The 21,508-nt window shown below is 58.6% G+C and overlaps 4 protein-coding genes across 5 annotated transcripts; 1 reads left to right on the forward strand and 3 right to left on the reverse strand.

Annotated features, from left to right (window-relative positions):
* The first annotated feature begins 8,538 nt into the window (after positions 1 to 8,538).
* On the forward strand, positions 8,539 to 11,231 carry PPP1R14B (protein phosphatase 1 regulatory inhibitor subunit 14B). Its single transcript, XM_043971524.1, has 4 exons — positions 8,539 to 8,799; positions 10,184 to 10,267; positions 10,413 to 10,445; positions 10,873 to 11,231. The coding sequence occupies exons 1-4, from the start codon at positions 8,554 to 8,556 to the stop codon at positions 10,939 to 10,941; spliced, it is 432 nt and encodes a 143-aa protein (XP_043827459.1). The 5' UTR covers positions 8,539 to 8,553; the 3' UTR covers positions 10,942 to 11,231.
* An 882-nt stretch (positions 11,232 to 12,113) lies between these two features.
* FKBP2 (FKBP prolyl isomerase 2) lies at positions 12,114 to 14,861 on the reverse strand. 2 transcript variants are annotated; one of them, XM_043971151.1, is made up of 6 exons: positions 13,700 to 13,929; positions 13,302 to 13,467; positions 13,034 to 13,146; positions 12,907 to 12,953; positions 12,399 to 12,434; positions 12,114 to 12,254 (listed from the first exon to the last, which is right to left on the reverse strand). In XM_043971151.1, exons 1-6 carry the CDS (start codon positions 13,825 to 13,827, stop codon positions 12,193 to 12,195), a joined length of 552 nt encoding a protein of 183 aa, XP_043827086.1. In that variant the 5' UTR covers positions 13,828 to 13,929; the 3' UTR covers positions 12,114 to 12,192. The 2 variants fall into 2 exon arrangements, with proteins under 2 accessions (XP_043827086.1, XP_043827087.1); XM_043971152.1 differs by lacking the exon at positions 13,700 to 13,929 and adding an exon at positions 14,716 to 14,861 and having other exon boundaries at positions 12,115 to 12,254.
* LOC122731198 (translation initiation factor IF-2) lies at positions 13,851 to 14,659 on the reverse strand. Its single transcript, XM_043971150.1, has one exon. The coding sequence runs from the start codon at positions 14,601 to 14,603 to the stop codon at positions 13,851 to 13,853; it is 753 nt and encodes a 250-aa protein (XP_043827085.1). The 5' UTR covers positions 14,604 to 14,659.
* Positions 14,862 to 16,914: 2,053 nt separating the features above from the next.
* Positions 16,915 to 21,481, reverse strand: VEGFB (vascular endothelial growth factor B). Its single transcript, XM_043969985.1, has 6 exons — positions 21,218 to 21,481; positions 19,856 to 19,898; positions 19,511 to 19,707; positions 18,882 to 18,914; positions 18,464 to 18,598; positions 16,915 to 17,319 (listed from the first exon to the last, which is right to left on the reverse strand). Exons 1-6 carry the CDS (start codon positions 21,464 to 21,466, stop codon positions 17,161 to 17,163), a joined length of 816 nt encoding a protein of 271 aa, XP_043825920.1. The 5' UTR covers positions 21,467 to 21,481; the 3' UTR covers positions 16,915 to 17,160.
* Positions 21,482 to 21,508: the final 27 nt, after the last annotated feature.

Raw genomic sequence — 21,508 nt, forward strand, 5'->3', positions numbered from 1 at the left:
GGGCTCAGCACCCCCTCCCCGGCTGGGCTCTACACTGTCTCGCTCTGCCCTGAAAGGCGCGGTTCCCGCCTCCACCTCCCCTCCCCTCCTCCTCTCTCCCCCAACTAGCCGGGGCCCCCCCTTTACTTTCTTCCCCAAGCTAGCCATCTCCCCACCCCTCCATCCCTCCTCTCTCCCAGCTATCCATTCCCCACCCCTCCTCCTCTCCCCCAGCCCCCCCCCCCTACCCTCATCTCCAGCCCCCCTCCCTCCCACGATCGGAAGCACTTAGCTGCCTAATGGCCTTTTCTCCCGAAGAACCACAGAAGCCCCGGGGCACGCGGCCCCCAAGCCCCAGCACTCCTGGGCCGAAGCAACCAGCCCCATGCACCCCAGGCCTCTGTTCCCTCTCTTCATCCTAAATTTGTAAATCGTTGGCTTGTGAACCAGAGGGGGACATCACTTGCTGAACCATACACAGCAAATAGCTGAAACAAGATTCAAACTCAGGGTCCACATGGCAGGCAAAGTGTTTACCCTGGGAATGCCCAGGCCTAAGGCCTAGCACCCCAAGGGGAGGTAGTCAGCAAACTCTGGGGACAGAGAAAATGACATTCTGAAATGGGGGTGGGGGGGTGTTTGCAGGCCTGCGGAAAGCAGTCACCTACTGTGGAGTCTACAAACCTTTTAACCAACCAGCATTTACCCTCCAGAGCTGGGCACCACCCCTGCCCTCAAGAAGCTAACAGTCCAAGCTTTGAAAAGAGCCAACCCCCTACCCGCCGGCAGAAAAATAAAGGGATGGGGGTGGGGGGACTGACAAATAAAAATATCTGGGGCCTGTGCTTGGAGCGAACCTGCCTGTGGGCCCCCGCCCCGAGCCAGAGCTGGGGCTGTGAGTCGGAGTACTCTAGGGGGGCTGAACACCAATTCTGTGCAGGCCACAATTTTACCTAAGGCTGGACCTAGAAACCCAGAAAGACAGGGAGGTGGGGAGAGGGGGAGGGTGGCCAGGTCTGCTGCAGGAGAAGCAACAGGAGGGCCGAAGCCTGGGAAAAGTTCCTGCTTAGAGGGAGGGAGGAGGGAAGGGACAGTATTCAGCTGCCCCCTCCCCACTCCATCCCCTCCCCGCTGGTGTTTGATCTCCTTGTGTGTCTGTTTCCTCTTTGGTAAAGAGAGCAATAAAGATTCCTCCCGTGTCTGCAGTGCCTTGAGGTTTGCTGAGCCTTTCCTGAGCATAGCCCTGGGAGAGAAGTCGTACAGGTATGATTATCCCCGTCTTACAGATGAGGAAAGTCGAAGCCTTGCAGTCCGGAATCAATCAATCAATCCACCAGCATTCATTGGGTGTCTACTATGTGCCAGGCACTGCTCCCAGACAAGAGAGGAAGATAGATAGATAGATAGATAGATGGATGGATGGATGGATGGATGGATGGATGGATGGATGGATGGATGGATGGATAGATAGATAGATAGATAGATAGATAGATAGATAGATAGATAGATAGATAGATAGATAGATAGATAGATAGATAGATGGGTGGATGGGTGGATGGATGGATGGATGGATAGATAGATAGATGGATGGATGGATGGATAGATAGATGGGTGGATGGATGGATGGATGGATGGGTAGATGGATGGATGGGTAGGTAGATATATAGATAGATGAGCAGTCACTGCTCTCAAGGACCATTTTTGTAGTTGTTTAGTCGTGTCCGGTTTTCCATGACCCCATTTGGGGTTTTCTTGGCAGAGATCCTGGAGAGGTTGGCCATTTCCTTCTCCAGTCCATTTTACAGATGAGGAAACTGAGGCAAACAGGCTGAAGTGACTTTCCCAGGGTCACACAGCTAGTAATGTCCAGGGTCAGATTTGAACTCAGGCCTTGCTGATTCTGGGTCTGGTGCTCTATCCACCATCTAACTGCCTTTCAAGGAGCATGTGTCCTATCAAAGGAAGACCCAGGTTCAAGTGCTGCCCCTGAGGTGTCCTGGCTGTGACCCTGGACAAGTCATTAGCACTAAGCTGCCCAGCTTAGCATGAAGTAGGCCTGTTACCTAGTCCCACCTCTATCATTGCCCCAGGTCACTGTCTATGGGCAGAAATACTGACCAGCCATCCCCTGGAGAGGCCTCCCTGGTCCTTCCCAAGGCCCTTCAGGCTCCCGGTCCTCCTGCAGATCAGGCCTTGTCTGAGAAGAGGCCAGAGCAGAGAGAATGCTCGGCTGCCTCCCTGCCCTTTCTCAGGGCCCTCCAGCTGTCCCTTTGCCTCCTCTCTGGACTCAGGCCCCCTGCTAGGGAGGTGCTGTTGGGGCGGATCCCGGAGCGGGTTAACCACAGGGTTCCCTGACCTCAAGCCCAATTGCTTACAATTTTCTTTGCTAAATTGCCTGCTGTCGAGCATCTGTGTTTGGCACCTACACATGGGAGCCTTCTCAATTAGAAGGGACTCCAGAAGGCATCTCGCTGAACTGACTCAAGACTTCTCTTCCTTCAATCCTCCCCAAGTTAGCCCTCTCAGGCAGGTGCAGCCGTACCCATTCCACGGATGAAGAAACTGAGATACAGAGGGCAAAGCCTATGCCAGAACCAGGACCTGAAGCAATTCTCATGGGTCAGGGTCTGGCCCTCTTGGGACTCTGGCTGATGCCCAGCTCGGCAAGAAGGGGTTTGGCCAAAGCCAATAAGGAGGTCAGTGGAAGAGCCAGGCCCAGAAAGGCCACCAAGGTTTTTTGGACTCTGGGGCCAAGGCCTTGCTCCCGGGCTTGGTGGAGTCAGATGTCCAGGCAGGTTGGAGGGATTCACCTAGCAAGGCCCTTCAGGCTGCCCTGCCCTCCATGCAGACAGGCATGCTCACAGGATCTATCAGTCGGAGCTGGGGGAGGGAGCTTCAAGGTCATCTCATACAAGCTGCTGGGAGAAGCTGGGGTGCCACAGCCAAGGGCCGGGCATAAACCCAGGCCTTCCAAGGAAGAGATCACTCCCAACCTGCCTCCCTCAATCCCACAGCTCTGGAATTTGGGGTGGAGCTGGGCATGGAGAGTTACCAGACACAATTTGGTTAGGAGGGGAAGACCAGCTGAGGCCAGGGACTATAACCCTATGCAGGAGAGAAATATGGAGGTGGGTGGATGGGGAGAGGAGTCAGAAACAGAGAAAACAGAGAAACAGACAGAGCCAGAGAGCAGAGAAGGAGGGTGATGGGAGGGGAAGGGAGGAGAAAGGGAGGAGGAGGGATAAGTTTCTAGCTTCCAGGAAAGCCAGCTCAGGGTTCCAAGCAGAGTCTGAAGGGTCTGGGAAGGCACCAGGATTTTAAAGGAGTGAGAGGCTGCAGCTGCCTTGGGCAGAGAAGCAGATCCTATGAGTGGAGTCAAAGAGAGGTGGGTGAAAATTCTGCCTCTTCCACTCACTACCTATGTGATCTTGGCCAAGCCACTTAAGAATCTCCCTGGACCTCAGTTTCCTAACCCTGTAAAGTGGCCCCAACGGTCTTTACAATTCCTTTTGGCTCAGTCAGAGACACTGGGGTGACCTGAGGCAAATGCCTTTGCTGCTGAGCCTCAGTTTCCCAATTTGCAAAATGACCATCTTTACAATCCCTTCCATTTCTAAATCTCATTAAGGTTCACGGATGCTGGGGTAAGGGGGTGGGGGGGTGGGGGGGGAGAGGAATGAATTTTCCAGAGGGCCTGAGAAATCGGTGCCCTTCTCAGACAATTGAAGAGTTAGTGTTGTTAATTCTCTGGTGAAATGGGTCCCAGAGGGATTACTATTACAGGGCTTTTTCCTCTCTGGTCATTTTCTCCAAACCCCAGTAATGGTAATTGGGTGTCTTGATAATGGTGAAGGAGAGAGGCCTGGTGCCTTCCAGCCTCTACTCTCTATTAACCCCACCCAACCCTCCCCAGAGCTTCAGACTGCTGAGCTGAAAGCAACATTAGCAAGGTAATATGAGGATGGGGGTGGAAGGGGGGGGGCGGGGAACGGAGCTGGGTGGATCAGGATGTGGGAAACCTGGCCCTCTGTGGGGAATACCAAGAAACTTTGAACCCACTTGCCTGGCTCCTGGAATGGTCCAGACTTGGAAGATGCCCTGGGACCAGATGCAGGTAAAACGGGGCGGGGGGGAGGGGGAGGAGAGGAGTAGCATCAGGACACTGTCTCCATGGATGAACCCAAGGAAGAGGACTGCTGGGGCTTGGGCTTGAGGTATGGGGAGGAGAGAGCGGGAGACCAGAGGAGGGGTGGGAAGGCCAGACGTGAAAGGTGCCCCACCCCCAAAAGCACGGGTCACAAAGTCTTTGAACATTAACTAGCCTGGAGAAGATCTCAGGCATAGACTGCCCTAGTGGGGAGAGGGAAAACAAAGAGAAAGGAAAAAAGAGCAATTCCTGTTAACTTCTAAAATCCGGGCTCTGGACTGGGGGGCTCTGGACTGGGGGGCTCTTTGGGATGACTTTGTCATATTTACTTTTGTGTTTCCCTTCTTTGGAATCTAAACTCCTTAAGAGCTGAGACTTGGGGGGTTGTTTTCAGCCTAGTGCCTTGCATGCATAAGAAGTGCTTGTGGCTTTTTGGGGTGGAAATGGGATAGAGGAGGCCAAAGGAAGAATAAACTGAAGCCCGGAGAATTTAAGTGACTTGCCCTCGGCCATGCAGCCAGGATTAAAATCTAGGTCCTGAAACCTCCCAAGTCTGTGTTCTTGCTACTGCCCCACACTGCCCCTTTGAAAATGAGGGGTTACAGGGAGAGGAGATAGTTTCACCCTGACCGGGCCTAACCTGTCCAGACAACACTCTGGTAGGATTCATCCCAAGTCTAGGGTCTAGTTGTCAGTTCTGGCAGATTGAGGAGATCAAGGTCAGCTTAATTAGCTGATGACTTAATCAACTGGGCTCTGCCCAGCGAACCAGAGGGTCAAACGATGAATTACTACAGGGAGAGAAAACCGGAGCACAGTGTCCGCCCGTTCGTCCGCCCTGGGGCCTCCCTCCCGGAGGCTCAGTCTGCTTCTGAGACAGAATTAAAACAGAAGCAGGAGATGGCTGAGAATTAGAGCAAAGGGACTGGGCTGTTCTTAGGGGATGTTCCATCCCGCCTGATGAACTGCCCTTCCCCCCTCTAGGGATGCTGCTCTGTAAAGAACAGGTAGAGAAAGGTAGGGGCGGCAGCCATCTGGCCTGGATTCTCCTGGCCAGGCCTGATTTCAGCGGCTTGGCCCGTTTCCTCAGGAAGCCACAGAAATGTGCAGGGAAGTCCAGCGGACCCTCTGTAAATGCCTCCTGCTCACCAACCCTGGTCAGGAAGTAGCTTCATTCATGTACACAGGCCTGTGGCAGAGAGGGAGCTTGGGTCTCAAGGTCTGGGGTCAGATCCCAAAGACATTCTCTAAGTGGTGGTCTCTAAGGCCCCTCCCAGCCCTGACATCCCTTGTTCTAAGGCCCCTCCCCGCTGACTCTGAGACACTGGGTGGGATGTGACCCCAGCTGACCTTGGTGGTGCTGCCCATTTCCGGTGCTCTGGGCCTTGGTGGGACCTGCTGTGAGGAACATGGGAGCAGACTGCAGCTGGGAGAGAAGGGAAAAGAGTGAACCCAGGACTTCTTGGGCAACATTGGTGCCCAGTGACATTGCTGTCACCCTTGCTCCAGGAAGCCTCCCCACCCTATAATGACTTATTACAGCTGCCCAACCTTGGCTGCCAACAAAGCTCTCATTGACCAATACACCAAACCAGGAAAGACATGCCATGAAAGACAACCCTGGACCTGGGTTCTAGTTTTGATACCAACACTTGGAAGCTGGGTGATGTTAGGCAAGTCTATTTCTGTTTCTGAACCTCTGCTTGATTCTACAGCCATCAAATGGGTGTAAAACTCCAGACTCCAGGCCCACATAGCACAGGGCCGTGCCCTCCCAGGGCTTCTGGGTAGACTGAATAAGGTGATGACTGATGTGGAACTCAGGTAGGCCAGGGGTGTGCTCATCATTCCTCCTGTCATTTCTGTTACTTGGAAGGCAGATGGTATGATTATCCTTGTTTTCTTTTTTTCTTTTGATTATCTTTATTTTCGCTCAGTGGATAGAGCACCAGCCCTGGAGTCGGGAGTACCTGAGTTCAAGTACAGCTTCAGATACTTAACACTGACTAGCTGTGTGATCCTGGGAAAGTCACTTAACCTCCACTACCCTGAAAAAAAAAACAGAAAAGAAAAAAAATAGTTGCCTCGACTGATTTTTTAAAATTTCATTTTATTTTCACTTTTGAATTCTTTCCCTCCCCTTCCCCACTTGTTAAGAAGGAAAGAAAAATAAAACCCATTGCTAATATATATGATCATACAAATAAAACTCCACATTAGCCATGCTAAAAAAGAAAAAAGAAAAAATCTGGTTCAATCTGCCCCTGGGTGCACTGGCTTTCTATCTGGAGGTGGACATTTTTCACAGTGAATCCAATCATTGTGTTGATTGGAGTTCCAAAGTCTTTCAAAGCTGATTGTTGTTACTTTATAAATCATGTTCCTAGTTCTGCTCACCTACCCTCCCCATCAGTGCATAGAAGTCTTCCCCTGTTTTTCTGAAGCCAGCCCTTTCAGCACAGTCCTGGGAGGTTGTGAGTACAGGTATTTTTGTTTCTTTTCCTGCCAGGCTCTTGGGCAGTTCTCCAGCTCCTAGACCTCAGTCCCATTTCATGAGCAGGTGACTTTCTTCTGGATTCTGCTTCTCCTGTCATTGATCCCATGCAGGCTACTGCCATCTGTCAGACAGTTATCTCCCCTTGACTACTATTAGTCCCATTTTTTCAGATGAAGAAACTGGATCATGCATCAACATACATGTCTGATGCAGACTCTGAACTTAGGTCTCCATGAGCCAAAATCCAACCTTTTCTCCAGTAAGCCCAGCTTGGGCTTAGTGAATGTGAGGGTCGAGAAAAATTTGGCAACAGGAACAAGTTATGCATACCTATTTCATATACCTCTATACCCGGGGTCGGGGTCGAATCAAATTGGGGAGAAAAGGGGTCGTGAGTGGAAAAAGCTGAAGGAGCCTTGCACTAACTAAGCGACAGCCTCTGACCCAAATCTAGTCGGAAGAACATTGAGACTGGAGTGAGGGAGAGCCTGCGCAAGTCCCCTCCCTCATCTGTCAAAGGACAGTGACACACCGGAGAACGCTAGAGAGATCTGTCATGTCAACAGGTTATGACCTGTGGCAAGTCACTTCATCTTGAGGCAGCTAGGGGGCGGTGTCGATAGAAAATGGACCTGGAGTCCGGAAGACCCGAGTTCAAATGCTCAGTGAGACCCTCGGGATTTCACTTCTGCTCCTGTCAGTTTTCTCATCTGTACAATGGGACAGTTAGGTGTCGCAGCGGATAGAGCACCGGGCACGTGGCTGGGTGACCCCGGCCAAGTCACCTACCCTGTTTGCCTCAGTTTCCCCATCTGTGAAACGAGCTGGTGAAGGAAATGGCAAACCCCTCCAGGATCTCTGCCGGGGAAACCCTAAATGGGGTCACCAAGGGTCGCCTGGGCAACAACACGCGGAGTAAAAGGCAGAAACGGGAGCCGGTAATATTAACATGACCCCCCCCCTCCAGCGTTTCTGCATCTGCACAAGCAGCAGCTGTTCAAAGAGATAAACCCAAGTCTGGCCCTTCCAGCGCTACCCATTCCCACGTCAATGCGGGTGCCCCTCTTCTGGGCACACGGCTTTCTCATCTGCCAAATGGGGACAGGTCCAGCCCAGGGCTCCTAGGGCTGGGGACAGGAGCTCGGCGCGGCGACCAGGGCCACGAGGTAGGGGGGAGGGAGCTCCACGCTGCATCTCCTTGGGCCGAGGGCAGAGAAGGATCCTGGGAAGATGGGGGCAAGCCCTAACCTCCCCCCCCCCCCCCCCCGCCCCATCGCCCGTGCTCTCCCGGAGCTGGAGGCCGGCGGGGGGGGGGGGGAGGGAGGAAAGGCCCATCCCCTCGGAACTACATTGCCCAGGCTGCCCGAGCAGCCATCTTGGGGGCCCCCGCCCCCGAGACCCCCCCCAGTCTGGCCCGAGCGGAGCCAGGCGCTCCCTTCCCCCCTAGCCCGACTATCTCGCAGCTCGGGGAGCGGAAGGCCCCCCCGGCCCAAAGCTCCTTCCTCCCCCCAGGCCACGCCCTGTCGCCCCCCCCTCCGCCTTAGGTCGGGGGCGCCGGGGTCCCGGGTCCGGGGTGGGGGGGGCGCCCGGGGGGCGGGCCCGGGTCCGAGCGCGGGGGCCGGCCCGGGTGGGGAGGGGGCGGCCCGCGGCGAGGCGGGCCCTTTAAGGGGGTGTGGTCGGGGGAGGGGGAGCCAGCGAGACACAGAGGCGGCGGCGGCGGCGGCTCCGGAGGCTCCGGCGGCGGCTCCGGCTCGCGCGGCGGGGACAAAGGGCGGCGGCGGGGCGGGCCGGGCCGGGGCGGGGCGCGGCGGAGCGCGGCGGGGGGCAGCAGCCCCGGGCGCCGTCCGGCGGTCCGGCCGTCCGTCCGCCCGCGGGCGCCCCGCGCGTGCGTGCACGTGGCCCGGCGTCCTCGGCCTCGGCCCGGCCGCGGATGGCGGACAGCGGCCCGGCGGGCGGCGCGGCGGTGGCGGCCCCCGGGGGGGGCGGCCCCGGCCCCCGCGTCTACTTCCAGAGCCCCCCGGGCGCGGCGGGCGAGGGCCCGGCCGGAGCGGAGGACGAGGGCCCGGTGCGCCGCCAGGGCAAGGTCACGGTCAAGTATGACCGTAAGGAGCTGCGGAAGCGGCTCAACCTGGAGGAGTGGATCCTGGAGCAGCTCACCGGCTTGTACGACTGTCAGGTGAGGGGCGCCGGGACCCTGCTCCCCCTCTCCCGGGGCCTCGGACCCTGCCCCCCCCCACTCCTTCCGCGCCGGCCTCCGACCCAGCCCCCCCCCTCCGCGTCGGCCGCGTCCCCCCCCCCCCCGCCCCTCTACTTCCCAGGCCTCTGGCTGCGTCCCGGCCAGTCTGGGACCCCCCCCCCTCCCCACCCCCGCCTCCGTGTGGGCATCCTCTGCTGTGCCCAGCCCGCCCTGATGCCCTCCCGTACGTCCTGGCCATCTTCTGGTGCACTCCGCCCCTCCTACCCAGCCCAGGACCCACCCCGCCCCACTGAGCCGCGGACTCCTCGTACCCCACTTCGGTGGGACCAGCTCCTCCCCTTCCCCTCGTGCGCCCGGCTTCCCAGTTCCGTGGGGTGGGGCTGTTAAGCCCCCATGCCCTCTTCCCTGCTTAGCTCCAGGCTGAGCCAGCTCGGTGCCCTCAGGGCTCCGTGATCCACAGAAGGGGCCGGAGAGAGAGGCCCAGCTTGGGGAGGGGGTGCTGAGGCCCCATCCATTGTCTGCCCGAACCGTCTCTTCCCGCCCTTGCCCCCAATGACTCTTCAGTTGCTCATGGGGATGACTCAGGGACCCAAGGGTGCGGTGGGGTGGAGGTAATGATGGGGCCCTGCCCGGCTCCCCACCCTGGCGGCCCTGGAATGCAGCTGCTTCTCCAAGGGGTGTCTAGCAGCGCCTCGGGGGCACCTTCCCTCCCTCTCTCCCCGAACATTCCATTGTTCCTCTTTCGAAGGGTCCCGGGCTTCTCCAGTTCTGACCTCTGACCCCTCCCACTCCTCACTTCCTCCTCCTCTCTCCAGCTGCTGCTTCCCAGGGAGGGGGCTGGGATGTGGTGGTGCCCCCTCCCCCTTGCTGCTGGGCAGGAAGCTCATGGCAGGTGTTTGGGGGGAAGAGGGGAGGGAGCAGTAGCCGATGAACAGAGGCAGCTGGCACCACCTGTGCCCGAGGGGAGGGTGGTCCTTGCCAGGAAGAAGCCCGTCTTCTCTGAGCTCCACCCTCCCAGCCTGGGTCCTTCTTTTTCCTGCCTCTTGCCCGCCCTGTCTCGATGCCCTCACTTTGGGTTTCCCCTGGCACTAGCTGTCTGGCGCCCGTCCTGGTTTGGCCCTATTGTGCCCGCTGACAGGATGCCGCTGTGAGGCTCCGCTGGCATTTTGTCTCCCTTGTTTCTTTATCTGTGCAGCTGCTGCCCTCTACCTTCCAAAAAGGGAGGGGGGGCAGGGGGCAGGACCCCCGCCTTCTGCAGCATCCTGGGAGGACTTGACTCTCTCCTGGGCTTGGGCTTGAGGAAGGAACAGAGTGTCGGGCATTCCGGAGACCCCATCCCCGACTCAGCCCCTTCTCTCTGCAGGAAGAAGAAATTCCTGAGCTGGAAATTGACGTGGATGAGCTCTTGGACATGGAAAGTGACAGCACCCGGGCCGCCCGAGTCAAGGTGGGGGGGCGTGGCCTGTGGCCCTTCCGCTAGGCTCCAGAGCCCACTGTACCCATTACTGCTGGAAGTCACCCAAGCCATTGAGTGAGGGTTGCCCAGTGTGGGGTCTGGCTGGGCTTCACTGCTGTCTCTCTCTCTTCCATAGGAGCTGTTGGTTGACTGTTACAAACCCACCGAGGTAAAGGGGGGGGGTCACCCATGTGCCTTTCTTCCCCACCCTTGGGATCATGACTGATTGGATGGTTGGGAAACCTGGCTCTTGATCCCAGCTCTGCTCTTTATAATTCCCCAGATCTTTTTCATTTTGGCTTTTTTGGGGGTGGGGCAATGAGAGTTAGGTGACTTGCCCAAGGTCACACAGCTAGTAAGTGTCAAGTGTGAGGCCGGATTTGAACTCAGGTCCTCCTGAATCCAGGGTTGGTACTTTACCCACTGCTCCACCTGGCTGTCCCTTCTGTTCTTTATAACTAACGCTTTTCCCCATCTGTTAACATGAGGGGGTCGGGGGGCATGTCAGATCCTGCTCTGGCTCTGAATGTGACACCCTCTGTAGCCTCAGTCTGCCCAAATCTCTTCCATCCCAACTCTGGCCTCTCTCCCACCAGGCCTTCATCTCTGACCTGCTAGACAAGATCCGAGGGATGCAGAAACTGAGCACGCCCCAGAAGAAGTGAGGCCCCACCCCTACCTTAATCCCCTCGCCTGGGGTGAGATGGGGGCTGGCCACCTGGACAATCGCTGCCCACCCTACTCCCCCCAGACCTTGTAGCAACAGCAATACTTGAGGGGGGGGCCCTGCTGCCTGGGCCTGGTGCCCCTTGGAGGGCCCCTAGAGCCCCTCCCTGCTCCCCCCTGAGTTTCCGTTTGGGGTTTTTTTATTATTATTAAGCTGAGGGACTTTTTGTGTTTTTATATCGATGGCCACGCGGGCCCTAGAATAAAGCCAGGACCTGCCTTTTGTGCATCCTGAGCCTGGTCTGTATGCTCAGGGGGTGGGAATCTGGGGGGGAGGAGGGAGGGAGCCTCACAGAGAGGGAAGTGAGCCTCCGGCATCGCCTACGTGCCCAGGAGCCGAAGGGTCCTTCTCCCCGTCTGGACCCCAGGGGGCCTCCATGAAGCCTTCCTCAAAGGCCCCTGTTGCTGTGGTGACACCCCAGCGCTCCATCCCCAGACTGGAGACAGACCCGGCTGGGGAGGCTGGGGATCAGAAGGCGGGAGGATTGGCTAGCAATGCTGATGTCAGCTGGAAGGCATGTGCCCCTTTTCCGGCCTGGGCTTCCGGCCTGGGCCCAGCCACATAGGCACCAGGCCAATTCCTGCCACCTACTTGGGGCCAAGGAATCAACCAGGACTTTCCCCTGATCTGGCTTCTGCCCGCCAGGCTCTGATTGCCTTGGCCCCCTTGCCCACTGCACCCAGCCGAGGCTCCATCAGCTCTGCCCTGGTCCTTGGCCTCCCACCCAATACTCCTGCCCCAATCCCCTGGGATGGGGTTGGGGGAGGTGGGGAGGTGTCTGAAGACTGGGTTTCCAGTGCCCCTGTGTGGTACAACATGGCACTGCAACCTCAAGAAAGAGGCTGGGCACTGGAGGCTGGGGTTCCTGGGTTCTGCTCAGCCCAGTGGGAAGGGCAGCTGGGTTTTCTGGGGCCAGTTCCCTCATTTTACAGTTGAAATAAGGCCACGCAGGCACGAAGTGGTTGCCCAGGACAGGCAGAGGAGTTTGGGGCACAGCAGATCAGGCCCAGCCCAGAGTTTTCCCTCCCAGCTCTGCCCACCTTTGCCCAAAGGTGGGACACATCTGATTCCCTTTGGCTTTTTTTATTTCACTTTTTTTTTTTAAAACAAAGTCTGGTCCCCAGAGAGAAGGACTTCCTTACTCCCCTTCCTCCCTCCCTCCCAATGGTCCCCTTCCCCAACCCCATGGCTAGAGTTCCGGTCTCCGCTCGATCTTCAGCAGCTCCACCTCAAACACCAATGTGGCTCTACCTAGGAGGGGGGCAGGGAGAACAGAGAGGAGGCTTCAGAGCATGGTAGAGGGCAGGGGCAGGCCCCACCTCCAGACGCAGAATGGGGAAGGGGGTGAAGAGGGAGACGCCACCTCCAGGGGCAAAGGCGAGGAGGTCAGGTTACCTGGAATCTTCGGGGGAGCCCCTCGATCCCCATATCCTGTGGGGAAAAGGGAGAGGTGTGTGAATGAGGCCCCCACCAACACCTGAGGCAGTGCCTTTATTAGGCAGAGACCCGCCTCCCTGAGCTAAGGTTTCCAATGACCCTTATAACTGGGTCCTAGGTCCTCCTTCAGCAGGGGAGGCCACCCCCCCCCTACACTAGTCCCCTCTCCCTCAATGAAGTAGGTAGTGCCAACAGTGCCAACGCCTCTTCAGAATTCCAGAGAGGAGCAGAGGCAAGAGCTGTGACTTTCAGGAGGACCGCCCCACCCAAAAGCAAAGGGGGGAGAAGGCAGGAGGACAGCCCAGGTAGGGATGGGGACCTCAAGGCCAACAGCAGACCCAGGCAAGCGCTGCCAGCCTGTCTAGGCAGCTTCCATCAGAGGGCAGGCGCTGTGGACGCCAGGTCCTACGCCAAGCTGACCCGCTGCACTTCAGCGCCCCCCAACCTGGAAGCCTTGGTCTCTTACCCAGCTCTGAGGGGATCACCAGCTTCCGTTTCTCTCCCTCACACATCCTGCAGGGAACAGAGCACGGTCCTGAGCAGCCAGGGTAGCCCAGCAAGCCAGGCCCAGCCCCCCAGCCCCTCACACTTACCCAAGGAGCCCCTGGTCCCAGCCCTTGATAACCTGGCCAGTCCCCAAGGAGAAGACAAAGGGCTGGTCACGATGGAGACTGCTGTCGAACTCAGTGCCATCCTCCAGCCTCCCCTACAGAGGTAGAGGGGGAGGCTGAGGGGCCGGATGACACTCAAGCAGGCAGGCAGATCCCAAGTAAAGGATGGTCCAACCTAAGCAGAAGCTCAGCCCTCCCGCCTCCCCCGACCCGCCAGGGTCTGTCCAACAGCCGAGCCCCGCCTGCTTACGGTGTAATGGATGTGCAGCACATCACCCTTTCGGGACTTGAGGGGGCAGTGATCCACCCGTTTTTTGACTCCAATCTGGAGCTTTCTCTTCCCTTCCCCCGCCCTGGTGGGCAGGACACCCAGGCAGAGGGACAGGAAGACCAGAAGCCAGTTCAGCTGCATGACCCTGTGGGCACAAAGTCACCCCCAGAAACAGGGGAGGACAGAAAGCGTGGTCACCCAGAGGTGGGCGACCACCCCCAAAGCCCCATAGGATCCCAGGCAAAGGGGAGAGACCAGGCAGGTGCCCACCACCCTTGTCTGCGGGAGTCACCACCGGCAGTGTGCCCACCCTCCATTAGTGAGTTATCCCTTCGGGATCCCCCCACCCCCCACCAGGCTTCGGCAGCCATACTTACCTGACCATCGGAAAGGGGGCTTGACCTTTGAGCCCAGCAGCGGGGGGAGGGGACGAGGGGAAGACACAGCAGCCGGGGGTCCTGCCCCAAAGCTGTCGACACGGATCCCACCCCCCAGTCCCACTCATTCCCCGCTCTGATACCCCGCCCTTCAATCTCCTCCTGCGCCCTTGGTGGCCTCCCCCTTCCGCAAGGTCCAGACCCTCTCCGGCTGCCCCCCGGCAGACCCCACGGGCACCCCCCACTCCCGCCATACCCAGGCCCCTCCAGCCCAGCACACCCACACCTCTCCCACGGATGGAGGACGCCCCCTGGGGACCCACACGTCTCCTGAGGGCTCTGGAGAGCCCCTGTCCGTGGAGGTGACCCCCCAGGCCTGTCCCCCTCCGCCCCCGGGGGCGCCCCCCCAGCTCTGAGCCCGTGGGGGCCTGCGGGGCACCCACACGGGGCCCGGGTCTGGCGCCCGCTGCTCCCTTTCTACCCACACCACCTCTCCTGGGGGGGTCCGGGGACGCCCTCGGCCCCAGGCCCGCCCTCCCCGGAGACCTCCTCGGCTCCGGGTCCCAGGACTTTCCCCCCGGCCCGCAGCCGGCCCGGGTGCCTGGGCCCCGCCCTTCAGGGCCTCTGTCCCGGTGGTCGATGCCCCGCCCACCTCCGAGCTGGGGTCCGCCCCCTGGCCTATGGCTGCTCGTCTCCGAGGAAGAAGCCCCGCCCCCAGGCCCAGGGCCCCGCCCTCACGTAAGACCCCGCCCCCTGCAGGCCCCGGATCCGCCCCCGGAGCGCCAAGGTCCGTTAGCCCTGGTCCCGGCCCCTGACTCGGAGCCCCACCTCTTCCTTGATTAGCCCCCGCCCCTTGACTTGGGGTCCCGCCCCCTGTCGAAAAAGACTCCGCCCCCTGCGGCATCACCCCGCCGGCAATGTCCCCAGGCCCCTTTCCCTACTCTCCTGACCCTCGGCGACCCCCCGGGCCCCGGCCCCGTTGCCGTCCCCGCCCCAGGCTGCGGCCCCCCGCTCACCTCCTCACCGCGCCCCCGGAGTCCTGACCAGCGCCGCCGCCGCCGTCGCCACTGCGCACGCGTCGCCACCACGCCTTGGCCGGGGCCACGCCGCCCTCCGCCGTTGGTCAGGGTGCCGCATGGTCCCGCCCCCAGGACCGCCCCAGTCACGTGAGGCTGCGGGGGTCGGTCTGGCTGTGAAACTTGCAGACACGTGCCGGAGGTGATGTCACTTCCCCTCCTCGTCTTTCTCCTCTCTCCAACGTCCCCAGCCGAGTGCCCGCTTCCCGGTTTTAGGGTTAAGGGCTACTTCCGGCCGGGCGCAGCCCAGATCGTGCGGGCTCTCGCTGCCCCATGAGCCGCGGCGCCATTTTGCCCCCACCCCTCCCCATCCCCTCGTGGGTCCTGCCTCAGTTTCCTCTCAGGCCTGGGTCTCAGCCTTTCCGGCCAGCCCCCCGCCGCAGACCCTTCGCCTGACCCGATCTGTGTAGGAGTGGGGCCCCTGGTTTGGCGCCTAGGCCCTGAGACCGTGTGACCCTGGGTGACCCACGTGCCCTCCCTGTGGCTCAGCTTCTCCATCTGGAAGATGGGCACGTAGCGAGGCCACCGTGTGTGCCCCAGGAGCCCCTTGAGCCCCCCTGAGCTGGGCTCCCCTTCCAGGGGAGGGTTAGGGTCTTCCCTGGACCGGCAGGGGGTCTCATCCGACCAAAACCCACCCTCCCTGAATAAGAGCCCTTGCCCCACCCTGCAGGGCCAGGGGCATCCATTCCCAGCTTGACCATCTGGGGGCAGGGGAACCTCCCCTCTTCCCCATGGCAGTCGTCACATTGCTCCCCGGACATAGGCTCCTAGGTCTGGGGTCCCTGGGCCTGTGACAGCCCCTCCAGTGCTGGGAGTGGCCTCTGGCAATCAGTCTTGAGACTTTAACCTCCAGAATGACCTTGGCCAAACAGGGCCTTCCCCATGACAGGATGAGCCAGCAGGCGTTTTAGGCTAGGTCAAACCTGCAGCAGCAGGATTGGAGAAAGGGTCCAAGGCTGCGATTAACCAGAACCTGGGCTCCCTGTCCTATTAGATCATCAGATTGCAGGGCTTTCAGATGGAAACCACGTCAGGAGGGAAGAGACGCTGTCTGAAGTCGCTCAGCCACATTTGGGGCTCTCCTTTGGAAAAGGTCTGCTTTAGAGATTCCCCCTCAGCCTTCTGACTCAAGACCCACATCGGAACAAGCCTGGTCTGTCTGCATCCGATTAAGTTACAGGGTTCCCTCCAAAGGCTCTTAGAAGTCTAGCCCGTTTGTGTTACAGATGAGAAAGCACGCAGCTGGCCCAAGCAGTCCACAGTCAGACCCAGGTGCTCACACCTGGCTAAGGACCCTGAAAGGAGCTCCCAGAGCCCCTTGCCCTTCACTGTAGGAGATGATCAGAGACTAGCTAGGGGAGCGATGCTGTGAGATGGGAGTGGAATCAGGTGCTGGTGAGTGAGCAGCCTCTCTATACCACAGGAAACAATTAGGACAGTGCGACCTGGGGCTGCCCAGAAGCTGGAAGAGGATGAAAGGGCCAACCATGAGGGTCAAGGCCCACCTGCCTCCCCAGTCCTGCCTCCCCCTCCTCCCTCTCCAACCAACTGGCCCCCTCTGCTTTTCTCAGAATGTCCGTTTCTGTCCCCTGCCCCTGTGTATTTGCACGGGCGGCCTGTGTCTGGGATGCACTTGCTCCTCACCTGGCAGCCAGGGTTGACTCCTGGCTCCCAACTAGCTGTGTAACCTACAGTGTACGAGCCCTTTGAAGGTTCTGGGTCTCATTTCCTCATGTCTAAATCTAGGGTCTCTAAGGGCCTTTTCTACTGTGGGGGGTTGGCCTTGGGAGGGGCACAAGCTAGGTGTGAAGTTTGGAGCCTGTTTCTTTTCTATCAGGTCGTGGAAAGAGTTCACTAACAGAAAAACATCGCCTTGCCGGATGTTCCATTTTGAGGTATCGACTGATTGCCAGATTTTGAGCTGGGGGAGGTCTCAAACACCAAACATCAAGGTCAAAGGCACCCTGGAGATAGCCAGGACTGAGAGCTTCCTGGATCCAGCCCCGTCAACCCCACAACACTCCCCCCCCCCCCCCCAGCTCTCCTCTGAGCCTCCCACAGTGCACCAGGACAGTGTTAAGCTTGACCTAGTTCCATGTGATGCTGCATCTCTGCAGATTGAGGAGTCTAGGAGACAGCTCTTTTCATCTCTTTTATGAGGTCTGGGGGTCACACAGTCCATGTACCAAAGCCAAAAACATTCTTGGTGGCTTTGGGGTCTCCCCACCTTTCCTCATCCCATTGTCAAGTGGCAGGGGAAGGCAGTGAGAATTCTGCAACAAGGTCCTTGTCTGGACAAGGGAGGGCATTAAATAGAGGAGAGTGGATTCCCTTTTCCCCCAAACCAGTGAACTCCCCTTCAACACAGCAGCTTAGGGGGACAGATCACTCCAAGGGGTCTGCGGCTCCTTGGCAGCAGTAGCTTCCTCCCCAGATGTAGCCACTGGTGCTGTGACCCACTAGGGCTCCCTCATCCCACCATGGGCTCAGGGACGTCCCATCAGGATCCAGGAAAAACTGTGTCACCTTCGAAGCTTCTTGCACCTGAGGAAGGGCAAGAAAGGAAAGCTCAGACACCTAAAGAAAGGCACCCCCCCACACAACCTGAGACAGCCTGAATGACCCATCACAAAAAGTCTCTGGGGCTCATGAGTCAGCAGAGGGTAAACCTGAGGAACTTAGGGATCACTTTGTCTTTGCATGTGTGGTGCCTCGAATACAGAAAGGGTTTAATAAGTGCTTCATCCTGATGATGGAATGGTCCAGGACCTTTGGAAGAGTGTGTGTGGGGTGTGCCTATAGGTAGCCTGTCTCCCCACACTAGAGAGGATGATAGAAAGGAACTGTGTCGGGGCTGGGAATGGCAACAACAGATGTGGAAAAGACCGTGGAGAGACAAGAGACCCACAAAGGGCAGGTGACCATACAGCCTTATCCTAAGCTCCTCTTTTCATTTCAGTGTCTGTTGGCAATGATAACAACCTGGCTGCTCTATTTGGCTAGTTTTCACCCACACAATAATTGTTACTCGGACCCTCAGCTCCCCTTGGGTTGCACCAGATGAACCCTAAGATCTCTTCATGCTCCAAGTCCTCTGAGCCCCAGTTCACCAAGGGCAGGCTATTTCATCCCTTAATTTCCTTTTTTTGTTTGTTTTTGCTTTTGTCTTGGGGGGGGGGAAATGAGGGTTAAGTGACTTGTCCAGGGTCACCCAGTAAGTGTCAAGTGTCTGGATTTGAACTCAGGTACTCCTGAATCCAGGGCTGGTGCTTTATCCACTGCGCCACCTAGCTGCCCCTCATCCCTTAATTTCTTTTTTTTTTTCTTTTCTTTTTTAGTGAGGCAATTGGGGTTAAGTGACTTGCCCAGGGTCACACAGCTAGCAATTGTCAAGTGTCTGAGGCTGGATTTGAACTCAGGTACTCCTGACTCCAGGGCTGGTGCTCTATCCACTGCGCCACCTAGCTGCCCCCATCCCTTAATTTCTACCCCTGCTTCTCTGACTTACAGACACACATGGATTGACCCAGGAGTCCTCAGAGGCTCCTTCCAACCTGGCTCTGGGGCTAGTTTTGTCTGTTTGAAGGAATAAGCCTGTGCCCATTTCTACTCCTGGAAATACCTTCTTCTCCGCACTTGCCCATTTTTTTCCTCCTCCTCACTCTCTGACCTGGTCCATTCTACTCACCTGCAGGTATCTGGGTTGAATTCTAGGCCCCGCCCTTGGCAACGCAATAAGCTTCGGCGTCTGCAGCGACAGGTGCAGGTTCGAGGATCGGGGCGCTGTCGCCTCTGAGCACATCTGGGACATTGGGGCCTGAGGCTGGCATCAGCAAGAGCAAGCAGTCCTGTGGTTAGCTTGAAGCCAAGGAACGGGCAGGAGTTGGGGGCAGGGGGTGGGAAGCATGGGAGGGGCAAGACAGGCTCTCTAGGGGCAGAAGGGCCAGAAGTCCCAGGGCGGGGGAGATGGTGCTGAAGTCATATGCAGCTCTTCCTGACCCGTGATGTCACAGTGGATACTATGTATGTGTAGTCCACATTGTACCCCACCAGTGCCCCATTCAGGACCTGGTGCCCAAAGCGGGGAAAGCCAGCAAGAAGCTTACCTGGTTGGCTTCACAAAAGTGGCCTTTTTTGGTCTGAAAAGCAAAAGGGCCCTTGACAGTCAGATTCTCCTGCTCACCCTGAGCCTCATCTTCTGCCCCTCCATCCTCTTCCTGCCCCCTCCTCCCCTGTGCCCACCCCCAGCTCCTCTACCTGCATTCACACTGGCTGTGCTCCACAAGGGACATCTCCCCCAGGTGACTGCTCAGGTACCTGATCATCAGGATCTGTCCTCAGTCAAGGGTTGGGAGAGAAAGAGAGAACTGTAGGTGGGGGTCGGGGGAAACTATCCACTAAGATGTGGATTTGAGGTTTGGACGGGAGCTCCAGTCATTCTACAGAGGAAGAAACTGAGGCCCAGACCAGGGACGTGACCCCAGGGGACCTGTCCAAGGTCGCCCAAGTCATGTGAGTGGCAGAGACAGGCGGTGTCTGCTTCCAAACCTGGGGCTCTTTCTACTATGCCAGTGAGCCACGAGGAGGGTGGAGGGCAGCAGAATTCAGTCAGGACCCCATGCCCACTCTGACCTTCGGGCAGGGCCAACAGCTAGAGGCTGACGCTGCCCAGGGAAGGGCCAGATGGCTTCTCCCACAGGGCCCCTGCCGCTCCCTCCCCACACCACACCAATACCTGCATTCGGACGTGGCGCTGGCTAGTAGGTACACATTCCAGAGCCTCATCAGGGCAGCAGCCTCCACAGCGCTGCAGGGTCACACAGCTGGGCACCAGCCTGTGGGCAACCTCGCCTGGGAACTCCACGCTCAAGGGCACCAGCACCTCCCGGGGTTGGCAGGAGGCTCGGCTGAACACCTCCAGCCAGGGAACCACTGGGGAAAAGAGCACTCCCTCTTTTCCAAAATGCCTCTTCCCCCTCCCAGGACTGAGACCCAGAGTAGATGCAATGATCCCAGCGCCAGCCCCCCCTTCTAGATCTCAGATCCAAGAATTCCTGAGTTTTCTTGTGCTTCATCTTACCTTTCTCTTGGTGCTGGGGCCCCTCGGGTGGGGAGCTGGATGTCTGTGGGGGAAACAAGACCATAGGCTTATACATGGAGATATGGAAATGGTGGGGGGGGCACCCAGAGCCCAGGCCTAGAACCTGCCACTTCCCGAGGAGATCTTCAATAATTCCTGGAGCTTCTGTGAATCCTCCCCTGACCTCCCTACCACAGTCACCTCCCCCTAACCCCTCAGAAGAGATGCAAGCCGCCTTGGGCGTTGTGAGTTATCTTTGTATGTGGATCCAATTCAATTCAATGACTATGATATAAGGAAAACAATGCTGCTTCATTTGGTCAGAGGACCTGGGTTCAAATCCCAGTTTCAAGACTTAGTCCCTGTGTGACAGTTCTAGTCCTCGGTACCCACACCTGAAAGGAAGGGGAGGGCGGTGGATGTGACAACCTCTAAGCTAAATTCAGATTCCTTCCGGCCACTTAATGCACTGCCGACACAAGCAAGGCCCTGAGCTAAGTCTGGAGAAATGACACAGTAGACATGGAAACCCCATAGTCCGGAAACTTACCCTCTAGTAATAACAAAGCATCTATTGGGAGCTCCCAGGGCCCTGGGAGACTCTGTAGTGGAATGCCCTCAGTTTACAGGGGTAGACACTGGTACAGAGAGCTGACTAGTCCAAGGTCATGTAGGTAGTGAGTAGCCAACTCTTTCATTTCTCCTCCCCCCTCCCCTTGCCCAGCCCAGTCAATGTTGGTGCTAGAGAAAGGCTCTTCAAACTGCACAGAAATGAGGCTAGCCTCGGCCTGCCTCCTGCCTCCAAATCCAGGGTCCTAGTCCCCAGACGAGCTGCCTCTCGGCTAATGCCGCTAGGTGCCCTCCCCATCCCCTCGGGCACTGCCTCCCCAGGCTTGGCCCAGTCAATATTTGCCGAGGCATGGATCGATACATCAGCCCGGCTCTAGGCTGTTGGTCGGCCCCTCACCCATGGGCCCCGTGCCCTCCGACCGCTGTTGTCCAGCCAGGCAGGGTCAGGGAGGGGCACGGTTGGCAAGAGGCTGGATCCTACCAGAAAGGAGAACGTGAGTCCCGCCCCCCGCCCCGGGCTAACCCGAGAAGAGGGTACTAGGGGGAGGGGATCCGAAGGGGACCCTCCAGCCAAGGCTGGCGGTGCCGGCAGGGGCGCCTGCCCCGTGCCGCTGCCTCGGCTCTAAACCAGACACCCGAAGGCTGGCTCTCGAGTGATGGACGCCCCGGGCAGCCCGGCGCAGGCACCGGCCGGGGGCCGGACCCACCCCACGGACGCCCTCGGCCCGCGCCGTGGCCCCACTTCCTTCCGCCAACCTTGGGAGAGGGCAGCGGGGGCGCGGGCGCACCTACCTGCGCCGGGGCTCCAGGGGGCAGCGGCTGCAGCAGCAGCAGCAGGGCGGCCAGCAGGAGGGGGCTCATGGTGCCCGCGGGGCTCCTGCATCGTCCTAGCCCGGGGGCGGGGGCAGGCGCGAGGGGAGCCCCATGGCGGGGCCGCTGGGCGCAGGCGGCGGCGCTGTGCCCGACGAGGCGGCGGTGGTGGCGGTGGCGGCGGGGACACGGGCGGCCGGGGCTGCGGGGGGCCGAGCCCGAGCGGCTCATGTGACCCAGACACGCGCTTCCCCCCCACCCGAGGGGGGAGGG

This window comes from Dromiciops gliroides, chromosome 6, assembly GCF_019393635.1.
Source record: "Dromiciops gliroides isolate mDroGli1 chromosome 6, mDroGli1.pri, whole genome shotgun sequence".
Lineage (NCBI taxonomy): Eukaryota > Metazoa > Chordata > Mammalia > Microbiotheria > Microbiotheriidae > Dromiciops > Dromiciops gliroides.